Source organism: Cajanus cajan, chromosome 10, assembly GCF_000230855.2.
Source record: "Cajanus cajan strain Asha chromosome 10, NIPB_CcT2T_4, whole genome shotgun sequence".
NCBI lineage: Eukaryota > Viridiplantae > Streptophyta > Magnoliopsida > Fabales > Fabaceae > Cajanus > Cajanus cajan.
In genome coordinates, this window is record NC_138526.1 from 550,030 (window position 1) to 576,322 (window position 26,293).

At 32.7% G+C, this 26,293-nt stretch overlaps 3 protein-coding genes and 1 pseudogene across 3 annotated transcripts; 2 read left to right on the forward strand and 2 right to left on the reverse strand.

Annotated features, from left to right (window-relative positions):
* The first annotated feature begins 232 nt into the window (after positions 1-232).
* LOC109806290 (coatomer subunit alpha-1) lies at positions 233-4,481 on the forward strand. The gene is made up of 2 exons (XM_020368661.3): positions 233-1,005; positions 1,094-4,481. The coding sequence occupies exons 1-2, from the start codon at positions 360-362 to the stop codon at positions 4,036-4,038; spliced, it is 3,591 nt and encodes a 1,196-aa protein (XP_020224250.2). The 5' UTR covers positions 233-359; the 3' UTR covers positions 4,039-4,481.
* Positions 4,482-11,861: 7,380 nt separating this feature from the next.
* LOC109806438 (ethylene receptor) lies at positions 11,862-13,052 on the reverse strand. Its single transcript, XM_020368846.3, has 4 exons — positions 12,684-13,052; positions 12,310-12,576; positions 12,087-12,214; positions 11,862-11,961 (listed from the first exon to the last, which is right to left on the reverse strand). The coding sequence occupies exons 1-4, from the start codon at positions 13,050-13,052 to the stop codon at positions 11,862-11,864; spliced, it is 864 nt and encodes a 287-aa protein (XP_020224435.2).
* A 574-nt stretch (positions 13,053-13,626) lies between these two features.
* LOC145952548 (ethylene receptor pseudogene) lies at positions 13,627-15,805 on the reverse strand (annotated as a pseudogene).
* A 1,775-nt stretch (positions 15,806-17,580) lies between these two features.
* On the forward strand, positions 17,581-26,293 carry TIM44-2 (translocase inner membrane subunit 44-2). Its single transcript, XM_020367942.3, has 13 exons — positions 17,581-17,953; positions 20,624-20,707; positions 20,840-20,915; positions 21,351-21,395; positions 21,476-21,880; positions 21,962-22,030; positions 22,261-22,325; positions 22,498-22,566; positions 22,666-22,738; positions 23,639-23,743; positions 24,707-24,778; positions 24,884-24,946; positions 25,849-26,293. Exons 1-13 carry the CDS (start codon positions 17,781-17,783, stop codon positions 25,978-25,980), a joined length of 1,431 nt encoding a protein of 476 aa, XP_020223531.1. The 5' UTR covers positions 17,581-17,780; the 3' UTR covers positions 25,981-26,293.

The window sequence follows — 26,293 nt, forward strand, 5'->3', positions numbered from 1 at the left end:
CATGTCAGGTATTATAAATAGGTCACACGTAACGAGGTACGTCAGTGTTCATTAATTACCCTAGAATATCGTGCTTATCCTAACTTGAGCGGAGTGCTTTTTGCAGGTACCTCCCCTCTCTAAAGAGTCCGTTTAAAGCATCCGTTCGGCCCTTCTCACTAAGAAGACCATGAGTGTACCCTCATGCAGGTACAATTTTGATGCGAGGCGTCCTTATGTAAGAAGAATCATGTTTGGGAAGAAAAAAAAACAAGGAGGAGGGGCATGTGACGCGTGGTTGTTGTTGGAAAGGCCGCAGCAGTCGTGTGAGTGTAATAGAGAATACGGATGCTCCATCAGAATAAGAATCGGGAAAGAAGATGCTGACAAAGTTCGAAACGAAGAGCAACAGGGTGAAGGGCCTGAGCTTCCACGGGCAGAGGCCATGGATCCTGGCGAGCCTACACAGCGGAGTGATCCAGCTGTGGGACTACCGCATGGGGACGCTGGTGGACAGGTTCGAGGAGCACGAGGGCCCCGTGCGCGGCCTCCACTTCCACCACTCGCAGCCCCTGTTCGTGTCCGGCGGCGACGACTACAAGATCAAGCTCTGGAACTACAAGCTGCGGCGGTGCCTCTTCACCCTCCTGGGCCACCTGGACTACATCCGCACCGTGGAGTTCCACCAGCAGTCCCCCTGGATCGTCTCCGCCAGCGACGACCAGACCATCCGCATCTGGAACTGGCAGTCCCGCTCCTGCCTCTCCGTCCTCACCGGCCACAACCACTACGTCATGTCCGCCTCCTTCCACCCCAAGGACGACCTCCTCCTCTCCGCCTCCCTCGACCAGACCCTCCGCGTCTGGGACCTCTCCCCCCTCCGCCACACCTCCCCCTCCGACGCCCTCGTCAAATACCTCCTCGAGGGCCACGACCGCGGCGTCAACTGGGCCTCCTTCCACCCCTCCCTCCCTCTCATCGTCTCCGCCGCCGACGACCGCCAACTCAAGCTCTGGCGAATGAACGGTACTATCACTATCACTATCACTATCCACTCTTAACGAGATCTCCATCTCGATCTCGATCTCAATTCATCTCTCTCTGTTTTCCTCAGATACCAAGGCCTGGGAGGTGGATACCTTGAGAGGCCACACCAACAATGTCTCCTGTGTTCTTTTCCATGCCAAGCAGGATATTATTGTCTCCAACTCTGAGGACAAGAGTATTCGTGTCTGGGACGCCACCAAGCGGACTGGGATCCAGACTTTTCGCCGGGACCATGATCGCTTTTGGATTCTCGCTGCGCATCCTCACATGAATCTCTTGGCCGCCGGTCATGATAGTGGCATGATTGTGTTCAAGCTCGAGAGGGAAAGGCCTGCTTTTGCTGTGTCTGGGGATGCTTTGTTCTATACCAGAGACCGCTTTCTTCGCTTCTATGAGTTTTCCACGCAGAGGGAGACCCAGCTGCTGCCCATTCGCCGCCCTGGTTCTTTGAGTCTTAATCAGAGCCCCAGGACTCTTTCCTATAGTCCCACCGAAAATGCAGTTCTCCTCTGTTCGGATGTTGATGGGGGGTCTTATGAGCTGTATAGCATATCCAAGGATGGATATGGCAGGGGTGATTCTCAGGATGCCAAGAAAGGTGTTGGATTATCCGCCCTGTTTGTCGCTCGTAATAGGTTTGCTGTGCTTGACAAAAGCAGCAACCAAGTGCTTTTGAAGAATCTCAAGAATGAGACTGTCAAGAAGAGTGCCCTTCCCGTTGCCACCGATGCTATATTCTATGGGGGAACCGGCAATTTGATTTGTAGGTCAGAGGATAGGGTCGTTCTGTTCGATCTTCAACAGAGGATAGTTCTTGGTGAACTCCAGACCCCTTTTGTCAAGTATGTTGTCTGGTCTGGGGACATGGAAACTGTTGCTTTGCTCAGCAAGCATGCCATTGTCATTGCTACCAAGAAGCTTGTGCACCAATGCACTCTCCATGAGACCATTCGTGTGAAAAGCGGAGCCTGGGATGACAACAGTGTTTTTATCTACACGACATTAAATCACATCAAATACTGCCTTCCTAATGGAGATGGTGGGATAATAAAGACACTGGATGTCCCTATTTACATCACTAAGGTTTCTGGAAACACCATCTTCTGCTTGGATCGGGATGGGAAGAAAAGAACCATAGTTGTTGATGCCACTGAATATATTTTTAAACTTTCCCTGTGGAAGAAAAAATATGACCATGTTATGAACATGATAAAGACTTCGCAGCTTTGTGGGCAGGCTGTGATTGCTTATCTCCGGCAAAAAGGCTTTCCTGAGGTTGCCCTCCATTTTGTGAATGATGAGAGAATTCGATTCAATTTGGCTTTAGAGAGTGGGAACATTCAAATTGCTGTTGCATCAGCTTCAGCAATTGATGAGAAAGATTACTGGTATCGTTTAGGGGTTGAGGCTCTTCGTCAGGGTAATACTGGGATAGTGGAGTATGCGTATCAGAGGACAAAAAATTTCGAGAGATTGTCTTTCCTATATCTCATCACGGGTAACACGGAGAAACTTTCTAAAATGCTGAAAATTGCTGAAGTAAAGAATGATGTGATGGGCCAGTTTCACAATGCCTTATATATGGGTGATGTCCGACAACGGGTTAAAATCTTGGAGAATGCGGGTCATTTGCCTCTGGCTTACATCACTGCATCAGTCCATGGGCTTCATGATGTTGCTGAACGGCTTGCAGCTGAACTTGGGGACAACATTCCATCTTTGCCTGGGGGAAAAGTACCATCTCTTTTAATGCCACCTTCACCTCTCACGTGTGCTGGTGATTGGCCCCTTCTTAGGGTCATGCGAGGCATATTTGATGGCGGGCTTGACAGCATGAAACAGGGTGTTACTGATGAAGAATATGAGGCAGCTGATGCTGATTGGGGTGAGGAGCTTGACATGGTTGAGGTGGATGACTTACAAAATGGGGAAGTTGCTGCAATTTTGGAGGATGGGGAAGTGGCAGATGAAAGTGAAGAGGGTGGATGGGAGTTGGAAGATTTAGAACTGCCCCCTGAAGCTGACACCCCAAAAGCTTCAGTTGGTACAAGATCTGTTTTCGTGGCCCCAACCCCTGGTATGCCTGTAAGTCAGATATGGATTCAGAAATCATCTCTCGCGGCAGATCATGCAGCTGCTGGCAACTTTGATACTGCAATGCGGTTACTGAACCGTCAACTAGGGATAACAAACTTTGCACCCTTGAGACCCACGTTTCTTGATCTTAATACTGGCAGCCATTCCTATCTGCGTGCATTTTCATCTGCTCCGGTGATATCTTTTGCCATTGAAAGAGGTTGGACTGAGTCATCAAGTGCAAATGTAAGAGGCCTGCCAGCATTGCCTGTCAGACTTTCTCAATTGGATGAAAGGCTCAGAGCTGGTTATAAGTCAACAACTTCTGGGAAATTTACCGAGGCTCTTAGGGCATTCATCAGTATTCTTCATGCTATTCCCTTGATTGTAGTTGAGTCAAGGAGAGAAGTGGATGAGGTGAAGGAATTGATTATCGTAGTCAAAGAGTATGTTTTGGGTCTGCAGATGGAGTTGAAGAGAAGAGAAATGAAGGACAATCTAGTTCGGCAGCAGGAGCTTGCAGCATACTTCACTCACTGCAACCTTCAAACCCCACATTTGAGGCTAGCTTTGTTGAATGCAATGACTGTCTGCTACAAGGCAAAAAACCTTGCCTCGGCTGCTAACTTTGCCAGGAGGCTACTTGAGACTAATCCTACTGTTGAAACCCAAGCCAAGACAGCAAGACAAGTGCTTGCTGCTGCAGAAAGGAATATGACTGATGCCACACAGTTGAACTATGATTTCAGAAACCCATTTGTCGTTTGTGGTGCAACTTATGTGCCCATTTATCGAGGACAAAAGGATGTCTCTTGCCCTTACTGCACTTCTCGTTTTGTGCCAAGTCAAGAGGGACAGCTATGTTCTGTGTGTGATCTTGCCACGGTTGGGGCAGATGCTTCTGGATTGTTATGTTCGCCTTCTCAGATACGTTGAATGTGCATCTAGACCAGAAAAAATGTTCTCCCCAATTTGTTCCAGGTAAATTTTCTGCAGCAATTCCAGTGCTTTTAATCAATTAAAATTTCCTGCTAGAACCTAGAAATAGTATGGAAGAATGGATGCTTCCAAGTGAGTCTCCGTTTTTTTGTTTCCCTTTTCCTTTCCCGTTTTATATACTTGAAATTATTTTCAATTTGATATACCTAATTCATAGTTTAGGGATGTTAGTATTTTATACACTAGAAATTGAGAGTGTGTGGTTGTATCACTATCAGATGATGGTAAAATATATGTTGAAACAGTCAGGCTTCATTTTGTTGGTTATAAAAGAGAGTACTGTTTATCTATAGTTAAGCAGCTCTTCCTTCTGTTATTTGGCTGTATTTGTGACTTCGTGAAACTTATTGAGCATTAGTAAATTTTGTCATCCCCTTGAATTTGCGGAATAGGAATGCTGGTTGTAATCTTGCTCTTTTTCGTTATAAATGTTGTCAGTTGCCCTTTGATGATGGAATCATTATATCAAGCCTTTTATTTTTATTTTTTTTATATATGTTGGCGGGTTGGTTGAGGGCTTGAGGCCTTGATTCTATAAAATTTATTTCTTGCTAGTGGTGGAAATAAGCTACCTGATTAAACCTTTGCCACTTATGTAAAGCATTAACTTCAACATGACCTTTTCTTTTTTCCTATACAAAAATTTGGCCCGACTCTGGACTTTAGGAAATGTATTGATTAATGGTTCCTTTCAAAGGCTTGGACCTTAATACATTTAGTTGAGTCAGTTATTTTGAATTGGTATTTTGCATTCTAAATTTTAATGTCTAAATAATAAATGAATAACATAGCTAAGTAACTCAAGTAGCCTTTTATAAAAGAAACTCAGACCTGTCGGCTTAGATTAATAATCCTTTATTAATGCTCAAGCTTTTATCCATAACTTGAGGCTTTGACTACCACAAAATACATACTGTTGCTCAATGCATTGGCTTTATTAATCCCTTGGTTGAAGACTTGTTGCATTTGTTGGTCCTGCAAACAGAAAACATCAAACTTCAAATAACCAATAGTTAAAAATCTAAAATATTCGGGGAGGTTAAAAGTTTTGAACAAATAAACAGTTGTGATCTCTTCTTGCTTTACATATCATGAAGAAAAAAAATATATGAAAACTCGGAAACTAGCTAAACCCAACACTTCAAGACATCCATATAATTCATTTGATGATAATTGCTTTTAAAAATGACGCATATAAGATGATCAAAGATGCAAATACTTCTAAGCTAGAAAAAGCCAATTTTTTTGCACCTTGCAAGGTCAATTAGGTAAGTGTCAATAATTGTTCCAACGGCATATTCATGCTAGCAATTATCATTAAGAGTAGAAGAGCCAACTAATTAGAGTAGAAGCCAGCCATTTGAACAATCGTAGAGTTGTATTGCACTACTGTATTTAATCCTACAAATTGCTGGGAAGCTTGCTCAACCACGGCATGGCGTTGTCATGTATAGAGAACATATTTCAAATGCATGGATGTAATGATGTCATTAACTTTGCATTTAGATTCACGCTTTAAAAAAACATGGGATGTCTTGCTAATCTTAAAAATTTCGAAAGGAAAAAACTATTCACGTTGTCTCAAACCAAACAGGTCTTTATTGATACATGACAAATTGAAAATTCAGGACAAAGTGATGGGTTGGTGAATGTTCTTATCAACTAATTTTTCTTATTTAAATAATTAAATGAAAATAGTATTTTCAACATGATATTTTAATATGTATTAAATGTAGGGATGTCAATTGATAGGGTCTAGGAAGAGTTCTATAACATTTATCTTTATGTTTTTGTTTAAAAAATAATACAAGTACCTATTTTTTTTTTTTTTTTGTAAAGATAGGAAAGATTACAAAGATGGTTGCAGTGAGGATTGAATCTAAGTTTTCATGTTTCTAACTACCCCAACCCCTCCTCACCCAACCATTAAGCTAACCCTAGTGGTTACAAGTACCTAATTTTATACTTATAGGAGTAGTAATTTTGATCTTCATCTTCGAACTCATTTGATACCTAGATATCATATTCGTACCCATGACCTATACTTTACTAATAATAATAATAATAATGATAATATTATTGATGATGATAATGATAATGATAATTAATTATCAAAATTTAATTCTTTTTTTAAAATGATCTCTTATATTATATTGGGATTAGACTACTAAGAAATAAGAAATATCAATCATTTATTTATTTTAAGTCACATTTATTTATTAGTTATATATATGCATTAGTTTTATTTTCATATATTACTTTTCTATATATTAAAACATCATAAAATGTGGAATAAAAAAATCAAATAAAGATTATTTTTTTATCATTATCTTCTTTTGCTTTCTTTGAAAATTCATATTTTTATTATATTTCAAAAATAATTGTAACAAAATGAATGATTGATATCAAAGATTAACTCTAAATTGTTAGTTAAAAAATGTTTGTAAAAAAAATGATAAAATTTAAATATCAATTAAGTTGATGGTGTTTATTTTAAAAATAAGCAAAATTTTCTTTTGGTAATTTACAAAAGTGAAAACAAAGATGAACAAACTAAACAAAAATATGAAGTTTGGAAGATTCCTTCATCTCACATTACGTGCAGTATTTGTGGCTTCTTATCCTACCAGATCATGAGCTACATTGTTAATATCATGAGCTACCAATCTCTTGCCATGAGATCTCTCGTCTTGCATATGACATCTCCATGTTGGTGCCAATCATCTCTACCGTGAGTAGAATTTTGAATCGCCAACACTGTCGCCATACAATTAGACTCACAAACTAACCATCACATCCTCGTCTCTTAAGTCCTTCTTCTATGGCTAAATTTTTTTCCCAAAGAGGGTCACCACCAAGGAAAGAGTTATCAAACCTATATCTCCATCTTCCAATATTGTCTCTAACCACCTCGCCAATCCTCATGACCTTAGGTTGTAAGAGTGAGTTGGCATTTATGTTATGTTTCGGGTAAGGGTAGGAGTGTTTATAGATCAGATTTTTGAAAAATTTGAACCGAGCCGAACCAATTCGTTTTATAAAAGTGGATCGGTTTGATTTTTTTTAAATATGGATCAGTTTTTTTGAAATTGGATTGGTTCAGTATGGTGTAGTTATCCACTTTTTACTCATATATGGATCGATTTTTTTAAAAAAACTAAACCGATCTACTTTGTAAAAATGGATTGGATAACTGAACTAGTTTTATAAAGTGATTCGGTTCGAATTTTTTTCAATATGGATCGGATCGGTTATGGATCGGTTCGAATCAATTTAGATTTTTTGCACACTCCTATTTAAGGGTACTCCAGCGGAGTTCAACCTATCTTATCAGTCCACAGAGCACGTTGTTTTTTAAAAAGAGAATTCTATGAGATGGAGATTGTAATCTTATGGACTATTGGGTGATACATAACATCATTATTCATAACACTTTATTCAACACATTAAACTCCAAATCACCCACATCATTATTCAATCACTCATGCTCTTTATTCTATATTCATGTAGTACCAATCTCTAACATTGCCAAAAGATGCTCCAATACAAGGTAATTGAAGAGCCATGGACCAAATCACGACACATTAGATGACCCTCTCAATCTACACTCTCGATTAGGGGTTATCTATCAGAATTTAGTCGAAGCATTACAGTTTGTCGTGGTCACCTCTCATTTCCATTAGAGGTTTTTTATCATAACACCTCCAAGGTCTAAATAGATGACCATAAAGACCCTCTTACATAAATTCACACCACCTCACCAAAGAAAATATGCATGCTATGTATGGACTCCACATAATTAACTAAAAACAACGCAATAACCATGCAATGTCTCAACAACAACTTCCCAGACCTCTTTGTCTAGACTTCTTCACAAAGTACTTAACCTTAAAATTGTAAAATTAAGCTTGACTCAATGGGTCGGCCTAGTCAACCCATTGATAAGGTTAGACTAGGCCTTAATAAGTGATTTTAATATACTTAAGTCATTTTGGTTTGACTCGCATAAATCGATAGGCCAAATGGACTTAGGTCAGGTTGACTTGTAGACTTTAGGCTGGTTTGATAGAAAAATAAATTAATAATTTAATACTAATAATAATTATTAAAATAAATAAATTAAAATATAATGTGTTGAAATATAAGTTTTGGATTGTAGGATTCTTCTTTTCTTTTGTCATCTTTGAAAAATAATATATAAGAAAAATAAGTTAAATTTCACTTTTGATTTTGTTTATGTAATATGTAACTTATATATATATATATATATATAGACAATTTTTCTTTATCTTCTATATTCTAATTTATTTACCTTTATATTTTTTTTATCTATAGAATAATTGTTTCCCAACCTCCCAAATCCAAAAAATTCACATTTTCACTAAAATGAATAAACAATAATAAATGTTAACTTGTTAAAAAAATATATTTAAGTTTTTTTTATATAAAATAAATTTTTAAATAATTTATTTATTTTTAATTTAGGCTAATTTGGCTTGGTGGCTTGATGACTCGACATGGAATAGGTTGGGTCAAAAAATTAACAACTTGAAAATAATACATGTCAGCCTAGCCTATAACCTAAAATCATGATTTGACCCATGTGGGCCAAGTTGGCCTAACCCGTTTGACAAACTACCCAGCCCTCCATAGATTTCATCATTGTCAAGTTTCTACTTATACTTACTCATCTCATCATCATCATCATCATCATCATTGATCAGCGTCTCAAACGTTGCAACATCATTCTCAAGTCAAATATCAACATTTCATAACACATCATGTACAACCATCTCATATTACATATAGATACAAAGTCTCAAGCATAAATTCTTGTAAATATAATTTCACACCTTCATAATAACCCACTCATCATTCCTCCAAAATTATTCTCTCTCACACTTTCTTTTTCTTATATATTGACATTAGCATTTCAATCAATTATTAAGATTAAACACTTAAAAGATAAAAAAAAATTACCATTATAACTCACAAACTATCTCTTCTTATATTATCCTTTTATAGCATCGTGTGGTCTAAATGTGTATCTAGTATTTACCTATGCTATCAAGTTAATTTTAATTTTATTAGAAAGTTAAGATAATTATTTATAATTTATAGTTGACTTCAAGAATTGATTTTACCATCAACTATTTTTAAAAATTATAAAACCTCAATATTTAAGTCTAAATCTGACAACTTGACATTCGTCTACTAATTTGATCATAACTTTAGTTTTAAATCTTCATTTTAGGTGATTTTATGCCATTGGAAAGATAACTTTCTACCACAAAACTTTATTCGATCATTTAAGGCTTTTCATAAGGCTTATAAGTTACAAAAGTCATGTTTCATGTAGTGAATGTGAGACTCATATTTTAATTTGCATAACTTGATCATTTTAAAGTATTTTTATGTGATTTTTAAGTCAAAATTATAAGTCCAAATGTTTTTTTTTTCCGGCCCAAAAAATGAAATTCTATTTGGATAATCACACAGATAGAAATTATTTAAATACTAAGGCATGTTCATACAAAAAATTTCAAAATCAATCAAATTGTACAAAATCCCCAAATCATACATTCAACCCTAAGCCTCGAATATTCAACACTTAACAAAGTACAATCAATTGTCTCAAAACCCTCAAAAATTAGAACAATCATCATCATGCATGGCATCAATCTCAAATCATTATCACATGCTTCAAATAAATTTCAACCAGTAAACCTAAAAGGCTTAGGGATTGCTTCACTACCATACTCCTTATATGTGCCCAAAAGGTGAGACATTATCACTCTCCTTTTACCTTAGGTGGCAATCTCCAAGGCACGTGCACAATCCTCTATCATTTTCAAGGCTACCCATGTATTCTTTGGAGTTCTCCTCTAGGTTTTCCTTTGCAACTTTTTAGGGTCTAGAAATCTGATGCATTATATAAATTAACCCCTCCTCTGCTTATCTTTAATAAAACTCCAGGTTGGACTATGAGTCAAAATCCAAAAGTTTGTCTTTAACTCACTTGTTAAGCTTTATTTTATTTTATTTATCAAAAATATCATTATTTATATTATAAACTCAATTGAATAAATTAATTGAGCCTATGTTATAAACTTTATTTAACAATTTTATTTTATTTTTATTTTTAAAAAATAAGATGTTACATCTCCTCTACTTTTCAAAAAGATCAACAACATTTGAAGTGTTGATTTTAGTAATACCTGGTGGTTCAACATTCTTAATGGCATAATCGATGTCTAACCAACCCAACTGGAGAAGAATTCTTTCCTTTCAAATCTTATAATCATCACCCTCATTTAATATCATAAATATTCGTAGATTGAGAAACTTCAAAGTTAAAAAACATACATTCATCATTTACAATTTAAGACTAAAATAAATGTCATGTTTCACCAATATAAAACATGTCTTAATTTATGAATCTAGTTACATAAATTTTATCTACAGACTAAAGTCCTACCTTACTTGACTCATCACATTACCTTATGACAACAATATTAAATTATGTTTGTTTTCTTAATTCCTGTTGGTAGATTACAAAATATAGTTCAATATTTTATCCTAATTAACCGTATTAATAGAATAAAATTCACAAGAGTAGAGTTTGTCAAGTCACATATGATTAACTACAATTAATGTTTTCAGTGTAACCTTAAGACTTGATACATAATTCTAATCAATTAAAGATATTTGGATGCTCTCTAATTTATTAAAATTACATTAATCACTAAACATTAATAATTTTGAATAAAGAGTTAAACATTTGTATAAACATCTTTAACAATAAATTGAATAATAATGTATACATGTTATCAAACTTAATTTTGCATGTGTAATAGCAACAAATATATACATACAAGTTTTAAAAACAAATGCATACAATTATTCAATAAATTACAAGTTCTAAACTTTCACTAACACATAAAATATTCTAACTGAATATCACACTCATAAACATACAATTTTAACAAATAAATATTCCATACATATTATAATTTAATTTATTTATGCAAAACAACATATGTATCTTTCATATAAAATAAACAAAAACTCAATACTAAACAAAGTTAAACCCATGAATCAAAAGTTATTGTTTTAGTCTTACTTAAGGAATAATTGGGATTGAATGTTGACCATGACATTTCGTCCTTTTATTTTATTAAAAAAATGTAATTACATGAAAATGTGTCTATTGAACATTAAGAGAAAAATGATTTTGAGAACGTATTAATGTGAATGCACTTATATGTGATTAGCACAGTAAAACTTCATTGGTTGAACTACACAAAATTTAAACTCATGAAGAAATTGTTTAATTAAAAAATTGTTTAATTCAAACCAATTCACAAGTAACTAAAATCATTGATAGATATTCTACTTCAGTACTAAATCAATTGAACACTTACATTCTACTTCTTATCTAAATTTTGAATGCATTCACCATTAATGCTTGTTTACTTTGAATCATGAACAAGTAATATAATATTATCATTCAGTGACATGTTATCATGAACATAGTTGATCAAGTTATGATTTAATATAAAGAGTTAACTAAATCATTAAAAAAAATCAGTTCTAGTTTAAAAAAATTACAAGTATACAATAGCCAAATTAAAAGGTGAACATATATAAACTATTAACCTATCACCATTAATTAAGAGTTCCCAAGCCTTGCAAAAGGTTTTTGATCCAAAATTGCTAGGAACCTCTTCAAGTCACAATGGTATTTCAAATTCATTTGTTCAATTTGCGATTCCAAGCTTTACAATGAAAGTAACAATACTTCCTTTATTAATACCTTCACTTTCAATCCAAATATGCCCTCCCATCAAATTTACAAACCTGGTCATAATTTAAAACATTTCATACTTCAAAGTTAGTTTTAAACTTGGAATTGTAAAATAACTTATTCCAAATTTGCTAGTAATTTATAAAAGAAATCATATTTTTCATTTTATGAAAATTACCTCTTACAAATTGTAAGGCCAAGTACACTTTTATTAGAACTTCCTGTTACTAATGATTGACTTTGTGCAAAGTTACAGAATAACCTTGGAATATTTTGTGAATTAATTCCCAACCCTGAATCTTTCACCTATAACGTGAAGAGAAAAAAACCTTTGTTATTAAAGTTGGAAAATAATGAATTAAAAATCTCAAGAGAGAAGAATATTATGTAGAGTAACAAACCTGAACTTGTAAGTAAAAGTGTTTATCACTAATCTTTGGATGAAAATTTTCAATCCTATCATCCATGAATGACTCGAGGTTTGCAACAAATGCAAGGATACAAATTTCACCCTCAATTGAAAACTTCACAGCATTGCCAACAATATTTAAAATAGTTTGCATGAGACATTTCTCATCCCCAATGACATATGTTGGTAAATTGGAAGCTAGATTTAAAGTAAGAGACAATTTTTTGACAAATGCAACATGCTTTATCAAGTTATAGATCTGTTACATAAAAAATGAAATATCACAATGAATTATAATGAAACTCCAAAGTCCAAACCATTAGAAACAAATCAATCTAATAAAATTATTTAAAAATGAAAGTTTACCTCTTTGAACACAAAATGAAGGTTAAATGTTGTTGTTTCAAGTTGAAGACTACCCTCTTCAAGTCGTGAAAGATCAAAACTATCATTAATGAGAGTAATCAACAAATTACTTTTTTTCAATATCATCTCTATCATTAAACGTTGTTCAACTGTAAGTTTTGTTTCTAGTAATAATGAAGAAAGTGTAATAATTGCATGTAAAGGAGTTCTAATCTCGTGATTAATAGTTGTCCAAAGATCTTTATAGTCACGATTTGTAGTTTCTACTTCTTCTCTTGCCAATTCAAGTGCGGCATTTTGCTCAATGAGTATTTCTCTAGCCGTTGTTGACACTTCTAAAATTGTAGCATGTGAAAGAGCAACCGCCATCTAGTGTAGAAAAAAATTAAAACAAGTAATATTATTATTAATGAATATAATATAGGTGTGTTTTTCATAATATAAGTTATTTAATTTTGGGATGAAAATATCCAATTAATTTATTAATATATATATATATATATATATATATATATATATATATATGCACAAAGTTTAGTAATACCAAACCCTAAACCTTTTTCAGGTAACAAAAAGTATCATCTTTGTTGTAAATAGTAGGATAACACATAATTTTAAGATAAGAAAATAATATACAAATGTATATCCTTCAAACCAAAGAAATTAATCAATATTGCATATAAAATAACATTTTATAAAAATAATAAAATAATTTCTGTAAGATTATTAAAAAAAAAACTTCAACTTGTTATAATAAATAAATAATATCCATGTTGAATGTAATTAATTTTTGAAGAGAAAATAAAATACATGTAAAAAATGTATATTAAAAAAGAAATTGAAATAAATAAAATTGCTTAAATATATACTCATGTTAAATAAAACTACTTTTAGTCCTCTAAAACAAGTTTTGTTGATTTTGATTCTTTAATATATATTTTTTTTAAATTATTGTTCAAACTACCACTCAACAGTGACAAGATACACATTTAGATATATCATTTTAGTGGCTATTGTAAGGTGGAGTGTGAAATGACATATCTAAATGCATATTACACACCAATAAGTGAGGATATGGGATATTTAAAAAATAAATTTTATCATAAGCAAAACTAAAATAAAATTATCTTTACATAAAGTAAAAACATAATATAATGGATTACTAACCTGATCAGTGACTACCTCAATTAGGTCTAACTCATGTGCATGCCATTGTCTAGCACTATTTGATGGTAACATTAAAACCATCAAAGCATAACTCTTGGTTGAAATATCTGACCAATGGTGTTTTTGAAAATTAGAGAGATGAAGAAGGGGTACACTAATAGCAATCACCTCTCCAGGCATGTACTGTTTAACATGAGGCAGTAATGTAACCACAGGACATTTTGGTGAAATTTTTATTGCTTTATTGCTACCAAATATTTGTTTAAACTCAGGAAGGTGAATGGGTACGGTATATCCGATTGGACTTTGTGGTGGCAATGTATAAGAGAGTTGCAACTCTAAACCTGTGTGAGTTGGCATCCATATAGCACATTCCTCTAGTGCCAAAGTTCTACTCAATTCAACAAGGGTTGTTTTCAATATTGTGTGTCTATCAAGAGTGCTTCTAATCTCGTTAGCTAGCATGCTAACATGTCGACCAATTTCTTCTTGTGTACGAATTACACTCATTTCTGTGTCAAGCTCCTTCACCATTTTCTTCAAAGTTAATTCTATTGTCTTAGCAGACAATAAATCCGGAATAATGTGTACAAGCATAAGGGCAGTTGCACAAGATACCACACTAGTTAAAATCTTAGTTGCAGTCATTATCATTGCCAAAGTTTTGGAATGTGTTCTACAAGTCCATAAATTGATTAAGTGTGTTGCCCCACAACAAATTATGAAAGCACCAAATTGGATAAGGACCCATTTATATGGAAATATTATTGATTTCTTAACGAAGTATATAAGTTCCAAAGGGATCGAAAAATAAGCAATGGCGATGAAGAAGTTTGAGATATATTGGTATTTCATGAACATTTCATCACCTAATTGTAATGGTTCAACACAATTGCAAGATTCCATGTCACCTTTACCGATTCTTCTTCACATAACTATATCAAAACACGCAAAAAGTAAGCATTAAGCATATATAAATAAAACCTAATAAAATAAATACAATGTGGGATTAAATATTGATAATATATATTATTTAATATTCTTTGGTAGTTTTTGGTTTTATGTTGCAAAATAGGAATAGAAAAGGAAAAATGATAAAATATAAGATAATTAAATAAGAAAAAAGTGTTTGAAATGTTTACTAAATGAATGTAACAGCATACAAAATGTTAATTATAAATGATTCAACTAATTTTTTCTGGTGTGTTTATTATAAATAATTAAACTATTTTTTTCAATCATTTTCATGAAAATTAAAAAAAGAAGAAGAAATATAGTAAAGTACATTTTAGGGGAGGATAGAATTTCAAAAGGGAGGGTTAAATATTTACCTTAATAAAATAATTGTAAAAGAAAAATTAACAAGGCAAGTGACCAAATCTTATAATGAATGAAAACTTGGGTAATTTGCAAATTGAATTTTGAGGGTAAAAATGATTCACTCCAATTACTTTAGTATTATTTCGTAACAATCTATTAATTTGATTTTAAGATTTAATCAATTTCAATTTATTTCAGTTTTGATAGGATTAGTTTCAATTTTTTTAAAAAGTCTATAGATAAATAAATTACAAAATATACAAAATAGTCCAACATCAAGCATCACAAAGTGAAGAAATACAAACAAGAAATGATTGTGTGCAACAACGATGGTGAAATTGTAGTTTGGGTTAATGAAAATGGTTTCTTTTGAGAATTTCAAGTGCAATTATAGTTAGACAAAATGAATAATGGAATCAGGCCTTAAGAATTCAACAATTAAAAATAAGGATATAATAAAAAACAATAAAAGTCAAGATTTAAATATATAGATAACACGTAAATTGGCAATAGAAGTATATGTATATCATATGATTGTTTCTTTAAAAAAAAATATCAGATGATTGTTTTGTTTGAGTTAAATTTTATTAATTTTTAACTTACAAATTAAAACCTGATACAATCTAATGAAGTACGAATCAATTTTTCAATGTTTTTCATTAAAAAAAAAAATCAATTTTCAATTCGTTTGATTTTTATATTTTTTATTTGATTATTGTGACATGTATTGGATTGAATTAGTTAATCAAGATCTTTAATGACAACTCTTTTAAAAATAAGGATGAACAAGCTAATAGATGAAGGCTACAATGATAAAATAACATATATAATCACATATCATGAAAACTATTATAGGATGAATCGAAATAGAATACTATTGTTTTTTACGAAGAATTTTTGTAAAACAAAATTAATAAAAAATAATTCATAAAAACAAACCTCAAAGATCAATAAGATACTAGTATTATCCTTCAATCCTGCAAAGCTTTCACTCTCTGCTATCTCACGAAATCTTTATAAGAGCAAATTCCAATTCATATTCTTTCATTTATATAAAATAAGTAAAAGTTATCAAAATTCATCCTTACTCTTTCTTATATAGAAAAATATCAATTATATATATAAAGCAATTAATTAAATACCATATATTTTTATCTCAATTCTACCAACCCAATATCTTTATTTCAAATTCATGCATGTGCTGAAAAGAAAGAAAATAATAATGATTTTACGGTATGTTTATCTTATTGGACATTTAAGAGTAAAAATGCATGGAATTGAGATCTAAAACAATTAAAATGCCTTTAATTTGGAAAATTATTAAAAAGAATAGAAATATATTTAAGAATAATTTTCTATTTTTTTAATCAAAATCGCTATATTAATTTTAAAATATACATGTACTCTTTTTTTACACCAATTATTTATTAAGACTAAAATTTCGTATTTTTAAAAATAAAAAAAATTAAATACATTTATTTTAAAATATAGAGACTAGAATTACAAACACGTAAAAATATAAGAATTAAAAGTACAATTTAACATAAAATAATTGAAAGTGTCATACAAAAAACATGTAAATTTAATATATAAAATAATTAAAATTTCTATTAATTGTTTATAAATATAAAAAAAAATTATAACTAATACTATGAAAAATAAATTGAATTAAAATTGAAAATAAAAAAATTAAAGGAGAAAATATGTTATTACAAATATTTTTTTAAATGTAACTTTGTTATACTATTAATTTTTTAATTTGTATAATGCACAAGTTAAATTAAAATGTTTATTATATGATTAAAATTGAAAATAAATTATGTATTTAAATATATAATATATTTTAATATATAAATTATATTTAAAATTTAAATGAATATATTTCTTTTAAATATATAAATTATATTTTAGATTTATGATAAATAATTTATATTATAATTATAGCACAAGATTATTTTTATTTATTGATAATTTATTTTAAAATATTTAAACTTAATTTATAAATAATTGTGATAAATAAAAACAAAGTTAGATATGAAGTTAAAAGAATTCTTAAAAATCCTTTCATCAAATAAAAGTTCCTAAAAACACTCTCTTACAAAATAGTAGTTCATATTTTATATGTAGGAGTTGGTTTCATTGGTCATTTAAATAATGTTCTTTAAATTAAAAATAGAAAAGATGGAATGAGAACATCTATAAATAAGGATCATTAGGACGATGAGTTAAAAAAATAAGCACGAAAGTGACAAAATTAGTAATATACTCTTATATATATAATTTATTTATTTAAATATTTAATCTATGCGATACAAAATATAAAGGTGGGTAGGGTAAAATTGGCATGTCCCTTTTATAAATGGGGCTTGGGCTGATTGGACTTGAATGAGAATGGGAACCCTAAGCCCAAACCGGAAAATGCAGAGTTTTGATTTGGTTAGCGTGCATGGTTGTAGGAAGCACAATGTTGATCCCACACCACACCACACCACAGCAGCAGCAGCTACGCAAGCCCTTTATTTCTTCTTCCTCAAGCACTGCCAACATTACAAATAGCAAAATAAAATAAAATATAAAGAACGGCAACCTTCTCATATTCCTTGATTCCGAATGGCGACGCGAAAGCTGATTCGCGATTTGTTACTCTCCAAACGATCCCTTCTTCTTCCTCCTCGCCACCAGGTTCCTTTCATGAGCAGAAGGTTACCTCTCGTTTCGGAAGATAGGCGTAGATACAGTGTTTTCAATGAGTTCTCTAAGAAAATTAAAGGCGAAGCTGTTAGGTATTCTTTTCTCTCTTCGAATTCAATTTTAATTGCACCATTGCACTTGTAATAGCTATGTTCCAATACCGAGGTTTGTAAATTGCATGAGCTTATTTCAAGAACAGAGTGGTTTAAAACCATCGGAATAAGTTAAAATAAGAAGGAAGAATGTGAAACTGTTAAAATTAGATTGTCCATAAGTTTAAAACCAGCTTTCAGATAAGCTAATATGTTCTATAAATTAGCTCATGCCTTATGCATAAGCTGGTTTTAACATTCAGAGCTTGTTTTATTTTTTTCCTTTTCTTTTCTTCTCTTAGAAGTGCTTATAGTGAAATTTATCCAAACAAATTCTAAATAAGCATTTTCTTTGACACAAGGGTTTAATTACCCCGTAGCCAAAATGTGCTTGCCTAAGAACCACTTTAGAGGATGCTTATTCTAATGTTAATTAGTAGATTAACTAGAATAACATTGTTAGTTTATTTTAAAATAATTTACCAATGCAAGCAACAACTGTTCTTAATTTTCAGCACATTACATTAGGTTTTTTTTTTTCGTTCTGTTTTTATAATCCTGTAGTTTAGTTTAGTAGTTTTTGACAAGCTTAAGCAACTATTTACACATTTCAAAGTACCTTAAAACAAGTTCCTGTCCCTAATTTATACAGTACAGAACACACAAAGACACGTGGCACAGTAATTGAAGATATTGGATTCCCTTGTGGCAACCACACCTCAGTCTTTTAGTTAAAGGAAGAACACAATGAGATAAGGAACTCAGTTGCTGGTGTAAAATTTAGAGCACACATATAAACTTATATGGATACCTCATTCCTTTGCTATATTAAAACATAAAGTTCTGCATAAGATAATGGATCAATAAAATTGCATTGGTTCAAACGCCTGCAGTCATTTTACTAATCATTATCTAGATATTAGAGGTTTAGTTTCCTGGAGGACTTAAATATTCAATCGAGATTTTCCAAAAAGGGAAGCGATAAATTATGATGTTTTATCTAATCTAATGAAGCATGATCCTCAATTGTTGTGTTTCAACGAACCAGCCAGAAAATCTTAAGTTCTAGAAGAGTGATCATAACTTTCGATTTATTCATCAAATTGAGCTTTTTTATGGGACTATCAGATTTATACTTTGAGCTCCATAATTTGTGGGTTCAAGAAAGTTAATTCAGAAAATTGGTGCCTTAAAACATTAGCTACATTTCCAGAAAATTTGGGAAAGTTAAACGGAGCCAAGATATCAAACCTGAAGTTCCCGAAGATGAATCAGTAAATCTCAAGATTTGAAACTCATGCATCTTGATTTGAAGGAAAACAATTGTGTCTTTTGTTCCATGGAATACACAAGGTAAAATCATAAAACTATCATACTTGAATTCTTGTTTTGTGCATCATAAATTGCGCCAAGATAATAAATAACATGGTTTAGGCTCCAAGCTGCACGCACCACGCAAATCCTGAAAACGCTGACAGGTACCACATGTAAAACAATATTTGTTATACAGCCACAGAAAATGTCAGAATCTCGATAAATGAGGGCCTACTCCTAGAAATTTCACCAGGCTTTGTGACAAGAATACAACACAAGAATAAAAAGAAGGGATTAAAACAAACTTGAGAACATGCATTAACACAATTACAACAAGAACCTTATGAGAAAATTATCATACTTTTTAGCATAATCAAAGAGTTTCAGGGAAGAAATTGGATAAAGGATCTGGGTTCCTATGTTGATGGTGAATGGAAGTTGACACAGGAGTTCAAGATTCCTTCTCTAGTCTGGTTCTGGGTCTATGTTTCCTGGCCTTTCTCTGAAAACTTCCTATGCTGCCAAGTGTGTGAGCAAGTGCTGTTGCACCTTATAATTCATACGTAGTCCCAAATCAAGTCTGTGGATCAGCACCTGTTGTTTGGGTGTCAACTGATGAAGTTCTATCTCTCATGATGTCTATAATTGAGCTATCACATGATTATGAACCTAGGATACATCTCTCTCTCTCTCTCTCTCCCCCTACTGTTTCTAAACCATACCTTTCTTTTCTAAAGTACATCCCCTTTTCCTGGTCAGATTTCTCATAATGCATTGTACAAGGCCTTGCTTATCTTTATAATAATAATAAAGTAATTTAACTTTTCATGCTATGCAAAAAATAATTGCACAGCATTTGGGAATTCAATCTCATATATATGTACTTGCAGTATGCTAAACATGCGAGCACACACACATAGACCCCTAACAATATGAGAGAAATGCCAAATGTACTCGAGACATTTTGTGCTTTAAGCAACTTGGATTAAGATTGTACATAAAATGCAATGGTATTATTCATTATACTTGTGTGTGCATGTGTGTATAATCCAATTTGTTCCATTTAATTCCTTCTTAATGTCTGTTAGGAAAGTAAGTGGGGCTGTTATATATACACTGGGCCACCCCCACCCGTTATTGAGTTATGAAGACTATGTATATAAGTCACTTTCCTGAAACAAAATGAAATAATAGACCTAATCTTTTGTATTTGGAGATAACAAAGCTTGATCTCTGAAATGTTTGTGCATGTCATGGCCTTGTATATATTGTTCTGTTGATTCTTTTTGAGGTTTTATTTCCTTTTATGGGGTGTTACTGTCTGCCCTATTTGTTTCTTGTCTTTGATGGTTGCAGAAACCAAGAATTCCAACAGTCTGTCAAGGAGCTGAAGGAAAAAGCAGATGAGCTTAAGGGGGTAAAAAAAGAGCTGAAAGAAAAGTAAGTGTTGTATGTGGTGACCATAACATAAATTTTTTTGTTACTGACTATTAGGCTGAGACATACCATTGTATGTCAAGGCTGGCTCAAGACTTCAATGAAGGGCCTGAGATGGTTAAATGGCTAATGCAGAACAAAGCAGAAAACTGAGCAGCTGTACAAACAAGTGGATGAAGTGTGGACAGAAGCTGAAGCTGCTGCAAAAAAGGTATAAGCAAAGGTCATCTTCAATTTCTACTCTGGATTAGTAATGGAAATATTATGAGAAAAGGGGAAAACAATGAACCTCACTTCTGAGGCTCTGTAGTCTTTTCGGAAAATGCTATGTAAACAACTACGAGGTGTACATCAATGCATAACTAGAGAATAAAGCCATTGTATAGCATGTGTAATTGTGTAGAAAAGTGTAATGTGAGCTTACACTGGTCTGGATGCAAATATGGTATAAAAATGGTTTCTTTTTTTCTTTTGGTTAGGTAAAGAGATGCATACATTGGATTGCTATTTATGTTCTCATTCTTCCCTTGTTTGTTTGCACGGTTAAATGCAATTGTTGTTAAACTTGTTGATGGGAGCTTGGGATCCATATATCTATTTTGAATAAGCTGACATGATTCCTGAAATTTAATTATACTTTTTGCAGGTTTCTTACAATGTAAAAGAGAAGATTTCAGCTGCAACTGAGGAGGTCTGTTCATGATTTACAATTCTGCTGGTGAATGTGATTGACAATTGATAGGTTATTGATATTGCTCTTGTGAAAACTAGGTGAAGGAAACTTTTGGGATAGGAAAGCAGGATTCTTCAGGATCAACTGATTCTTCAACAAAACAGGGTGCTGATGCAAATGGAGGAAATCAAACATCGCCGGAGGAAGAGAAAAACCAGCAATCTGAGTCTACTAATGCTTCAGATTCATTGTTTGGCAAATTTAAATCAACTATTTCCTCTCCAAATGTTTCTGCTGCCTTCCAAAAATTAAAAGATGCAAAGTTAGTTGACATAACCAAGAAGGGTTATGACATAGTAAAAGAGGAGTTAAGTAGTACCCCAACTAAGAGAAAGCGTGTTCCTTCTGCATCAAGTGGTGAAACAAGTACAAGAACAGAACTTGTTGTTATGCCAGTGAAACAAACTTGGTGGAGTAAGAAGTTTGATGAGTTCAGGGATAAGGTAACTTAGTTGCAGTTCTCTTTTAATTGAATAGTCCAGAAAACCTTTTCATTGAGTTATCTTCTCTGTATTTACATAAAGGTGAAAGGCCATCCAGTATCCAAGCGATTCCTCAAGTATAGTGACCCTGTGAAGACAAAGGGCCAGGAGGTATGTTCTACTCCTGATTCCCGAGGTTCTTTATTCTACTAAAATGATTATTCTTTGGACTTCACTTTGTTATATAATCATATATTGTGCAGCTTACCCCACTTGCATTCATAAACATTAGTGTCCTATGTGATAATTCATCACCGTGGATGGAGAATATATATTGCATGTTTAACTTAGGAATCACCTTTTGCTGGCATGGTATTTTATATATTTATTGAAATTGACAGATAGTAGAGGATTTACGGGAAAGATATGAGACCAGTGACAGCCCCATTATTCACAAAATACAGGAGTATGTCATCAAGTTTCTCTTTGCAATCATTCTTTTTCTTGGAAATTAGAATTACCAAATGATTGGCTACTGTTAATAGTAATGCATGCTGCAATATTTTTCTGGTTACAATTTATATAGTAGTAATGTATGATGCAAATTTAAGTGCTAATTTACCACACTTGTTTTACAGTATCAATGATAGTATGTTTCAAGAGACCGATGCTGCAATATCTTACAAGGAAATACGTCAACGAGATCCGTAGGCTCTAATGCCTTTTGTTTTTATCCTAGTCTTAGCATTTTATTGTTATTTTAATTGCTAACATCTTTTTTCTTTTATTTTGATTACATGGACCAGTTATTTTTCATTACCGGAGTTTGTTGGGGAAGTACAGGAAGCAATAAAACCAGTGCTTAATGCTTACATCAAGGTTAGTCCCAAGTATAAACAGGAATGCTGAAAATGTGTTCTGTTTTAGGTGCAGTTTTATCGTCTTTCCATTTTTGAATTTGGCACAAGTTTATGGCCAATACTTGTGTATAATGCTATTTGCTATTGTGTTCTAACAAGTGATACTTTTATCACTTATACTCAGTTTTACATCTCATTGTTAGTTCATCTCTTAGTACCTGTCTTTCTTTTAGAACAAATCCTCATCATCAGTTGTAACATGTAACCAAAATTAATCTTTTTATTCCAAGACAACCCTTCCTAATAAAAAGGGACAGCTGGATGATGATGATAACTTGTGGTATTGGATGCAAGGTTGGAGCAACAACTGTGTATTACAGTTTGAGATCCAAGTCATAGATTATATAAAATTGGGCAATATATACTTTTTAATTAGAATGATTGATGACATAAATCTTAATCATTAGGTAAGAGCACTTTTTTTAATAACCATTTTGGAAAGGAAAACCAACAATTAGGTTAAAATTTTGGATTTGAAGCTATGTTTAGTGAGAATCATTTTAGTGAAAAATAAAGGAAGTATTGTTATTAAATATGACTTAAGAAAGAGGATGATCTGCCTGGTTGGATGTGGGGGATCCATTTGAATGAAATGTTAGTTGGAGGATTTGGATTTCATAGATTTGAAGAGTGCAGTTGCATTCGTTATTTGAAGCTGAAGAAGTTGGCTAATGAAGCGGAAGAAGTTGACTACTGATGAGTTGTTAAAAAATTGTTACTCGTTTCACTTGTAAAATACAAAATCTGATAGCAACAGATAAAGCTCTATGTCCAAGTTTTGCTCTAAATCTATTTGTTGGTTACTTGGCTGGGCAGGTGCAGTTATGATTTATGAATCAGTTTTTAATTATATATACAGGGAGACGTTGAAACATTAAAGAAGTATTGTAGCCCCGAGCTGGTTGAACGTTGTAAAGCAGAGCACAATGCTTACCAAAGTCATGGTATATTCTTTGATAACAAGGTGAGTTTTCAATTTTTTGAATCTTTCTGGTTGCTTTCTGTTCAATTACATTTTGATTTGAATGAGATTGATAGTACCATATCACATTGAGCATGTTAAAGTGTTCCCAAAAAAGTGTTTCCATTTTAATTCAACTTCTTGACATCTTGGTACTATATTTGATAAGGTTAAGTGAAGAAAAAAAATTCATAAAATGAAATAATATTAATATCTTCTTTGCTTGAACCGAAATTGATTCCTGATTAACTTGATAAATTTAACATAGGTAACATGGGTTCCATGTGCAAAGATATAATGTAATTAGCTAAAATAGAGTGGGAATGTGGCATTATGGAACAAATATTTTCTATCACTGAAGAGAAGCAGGGCTGCTCCAAGCGCCATTTAGACAAGTCACAAGTGTAAAACACGTGGTTGTACACTTGTACTACCATTAACTCTGGTATCTTGTGTCATACTTTCATTCATTAGTTATTTTTTTTAGGTTACTGCGTTATCGGTGCAAAGTATTTATCGGCTTTGTTAATTATTAATCTCTGTCAAGAAACTTGATTGGTTACCTTTAATGAAGTCTCTCCTTTCAACTACATATTTTTTTATCTATAAGATTTGAACCAGATACCTTGCTTAAGGGATTTGAATCTAGTTTCACTCGGACTAACAAGTTGTTTGTTCATAAGTAATAGTTATTTTCCAAATTTTTCTCCTTTATCTCTTCTAACATGTGAATGAAATATGAAAGATAGATTTTCTAAGGTTGAATTATAGTTCTACTCATAAATGGCAATTCTGCTCCTTTCTTTTTTTTTTTTTCTTTTTTTTTCCGAATATATCTTAGTTAAGCCAGTCTGGCATTCTCTTGTGAATCTTGCACAATTATTCCTACAGCAAAACATGATTAAGGCGCTTGTACCTACAAGGATATTTAGTTTTTTTTTTTCCTTTAATTATTTAACTCTGCAGATTCTGCATGTATCTGATGTGGATGTAAGAGAGACCAAGATGATGGGTTCATCTCCAGTAATTATTGTAATGGTATGTAAATTATTACTTCCAGAAGTTCATTGCTAATTTTCAGAGTTAATCTTATGCAGTAGAAATGAAAACTTATATGAATGATTTTGTTCAATGAATTTTCAGTTTCAAACACAGCAAATCTATTGTGTACGTGATAGGAATGGGTCAATTACAGAAGGAGGCAAGGTAAATGCTGTGTTGTTTAGCTGTTTATATATTTCAATTGCTACAATGTGAAAATGCTATACTTATTTGTGTGTTTAGACATACGAAATCATAATTGGTAAAATTTCGTGTAGTTTTTTACGTCCCATTTGAGTGAGCAGGTGCCTCTTAGTGGTGTAAACATTTATAATGCCATTAATTTGCAAATTTTGCCTTCCTTTTCCCTTGGTAATGTTGATGATATTTGAAAAATTACGGAAGGCATGGATCAAGTAAAGATGAATGATGTTTGTACTTTTATTTCACATTTAGATGATATATATTGCACGGAAATGCTTGGTTTCGTAGTTGCACTATTTGTCTACTTGGATAAACTTTCTCAGCAATACTTATAGGAGAATAAAAGAACAAACGTCAAGCGAAATAAATTTCTCCATAAACTAAAACTAGTTTATACGAAAGTTAAAAGTAAGTTTTCAGAAAATCTGATATGAGAGAATATCTACAAATTTGTTTTTGCATGAGTTAATTTTAGTTTATAAAGAAGATTATTTCAATTTTTATTTTTATTTTTATTTTTTCTCTTTTAGAAATGTGTGTAGAAAAATTTATCCAAACATGGCCTATATATAAAATGGTTTGTTTTGTAATGAGAAAGACATGTTAATTACCTGTCTTCTCCCAATCTCCCCCGTTAGCTCTTATCATGTCTCAGTGGTTCCTGGTCTCTTATCTGGTGCTTGAGCTTTGATTTATTTTCATGGTTTTTGTTGTCACCATTTGAGTACGTAAATTTATAGTGTTGTCAATGTGCAAGTTAATGTACAACATAATCTTGGACGTGTGTAATACCATTTTCATTTTCATGAAGTGAATGCAACCTTGATTGTCTGGTTTTAACCAAGATTTTTTTCCTTTCCTAGGATACAATCCACACTGTATTCTATTTTTGGGCATTACAGCAAATGGACCAAGAAGATCGTGGAGAAGATGGTATTTACCTAATGTGGAGACTAAGAGAAATGCAACAGCAAGGCATACAAGCTCTCATCTAGTTTTTGACATGATTATTGCCTTTTCGGGGATTTGTATAATTGAGCCTTTATATTCTATACTAAATTTATGGATTTCATTTCTTGGGGCCAAGTTGCTACGTCCCGGTGATACATCCTTTAATTTTTATTTTTTTTTATACTAATTAGAAAAATAATTTGCACCGAGTTTATTGTTGTATGTTAGATGACCTAGGCGACATTTATTCTGCTTTCAAGCCAGAAGTGGCAAATTGTTAATATGGCGAGGACAAGTTATTTATAATAATACTGGTATCTGGCTCCTACGGTAAGCATTTTTCTTTGTTTACCATAA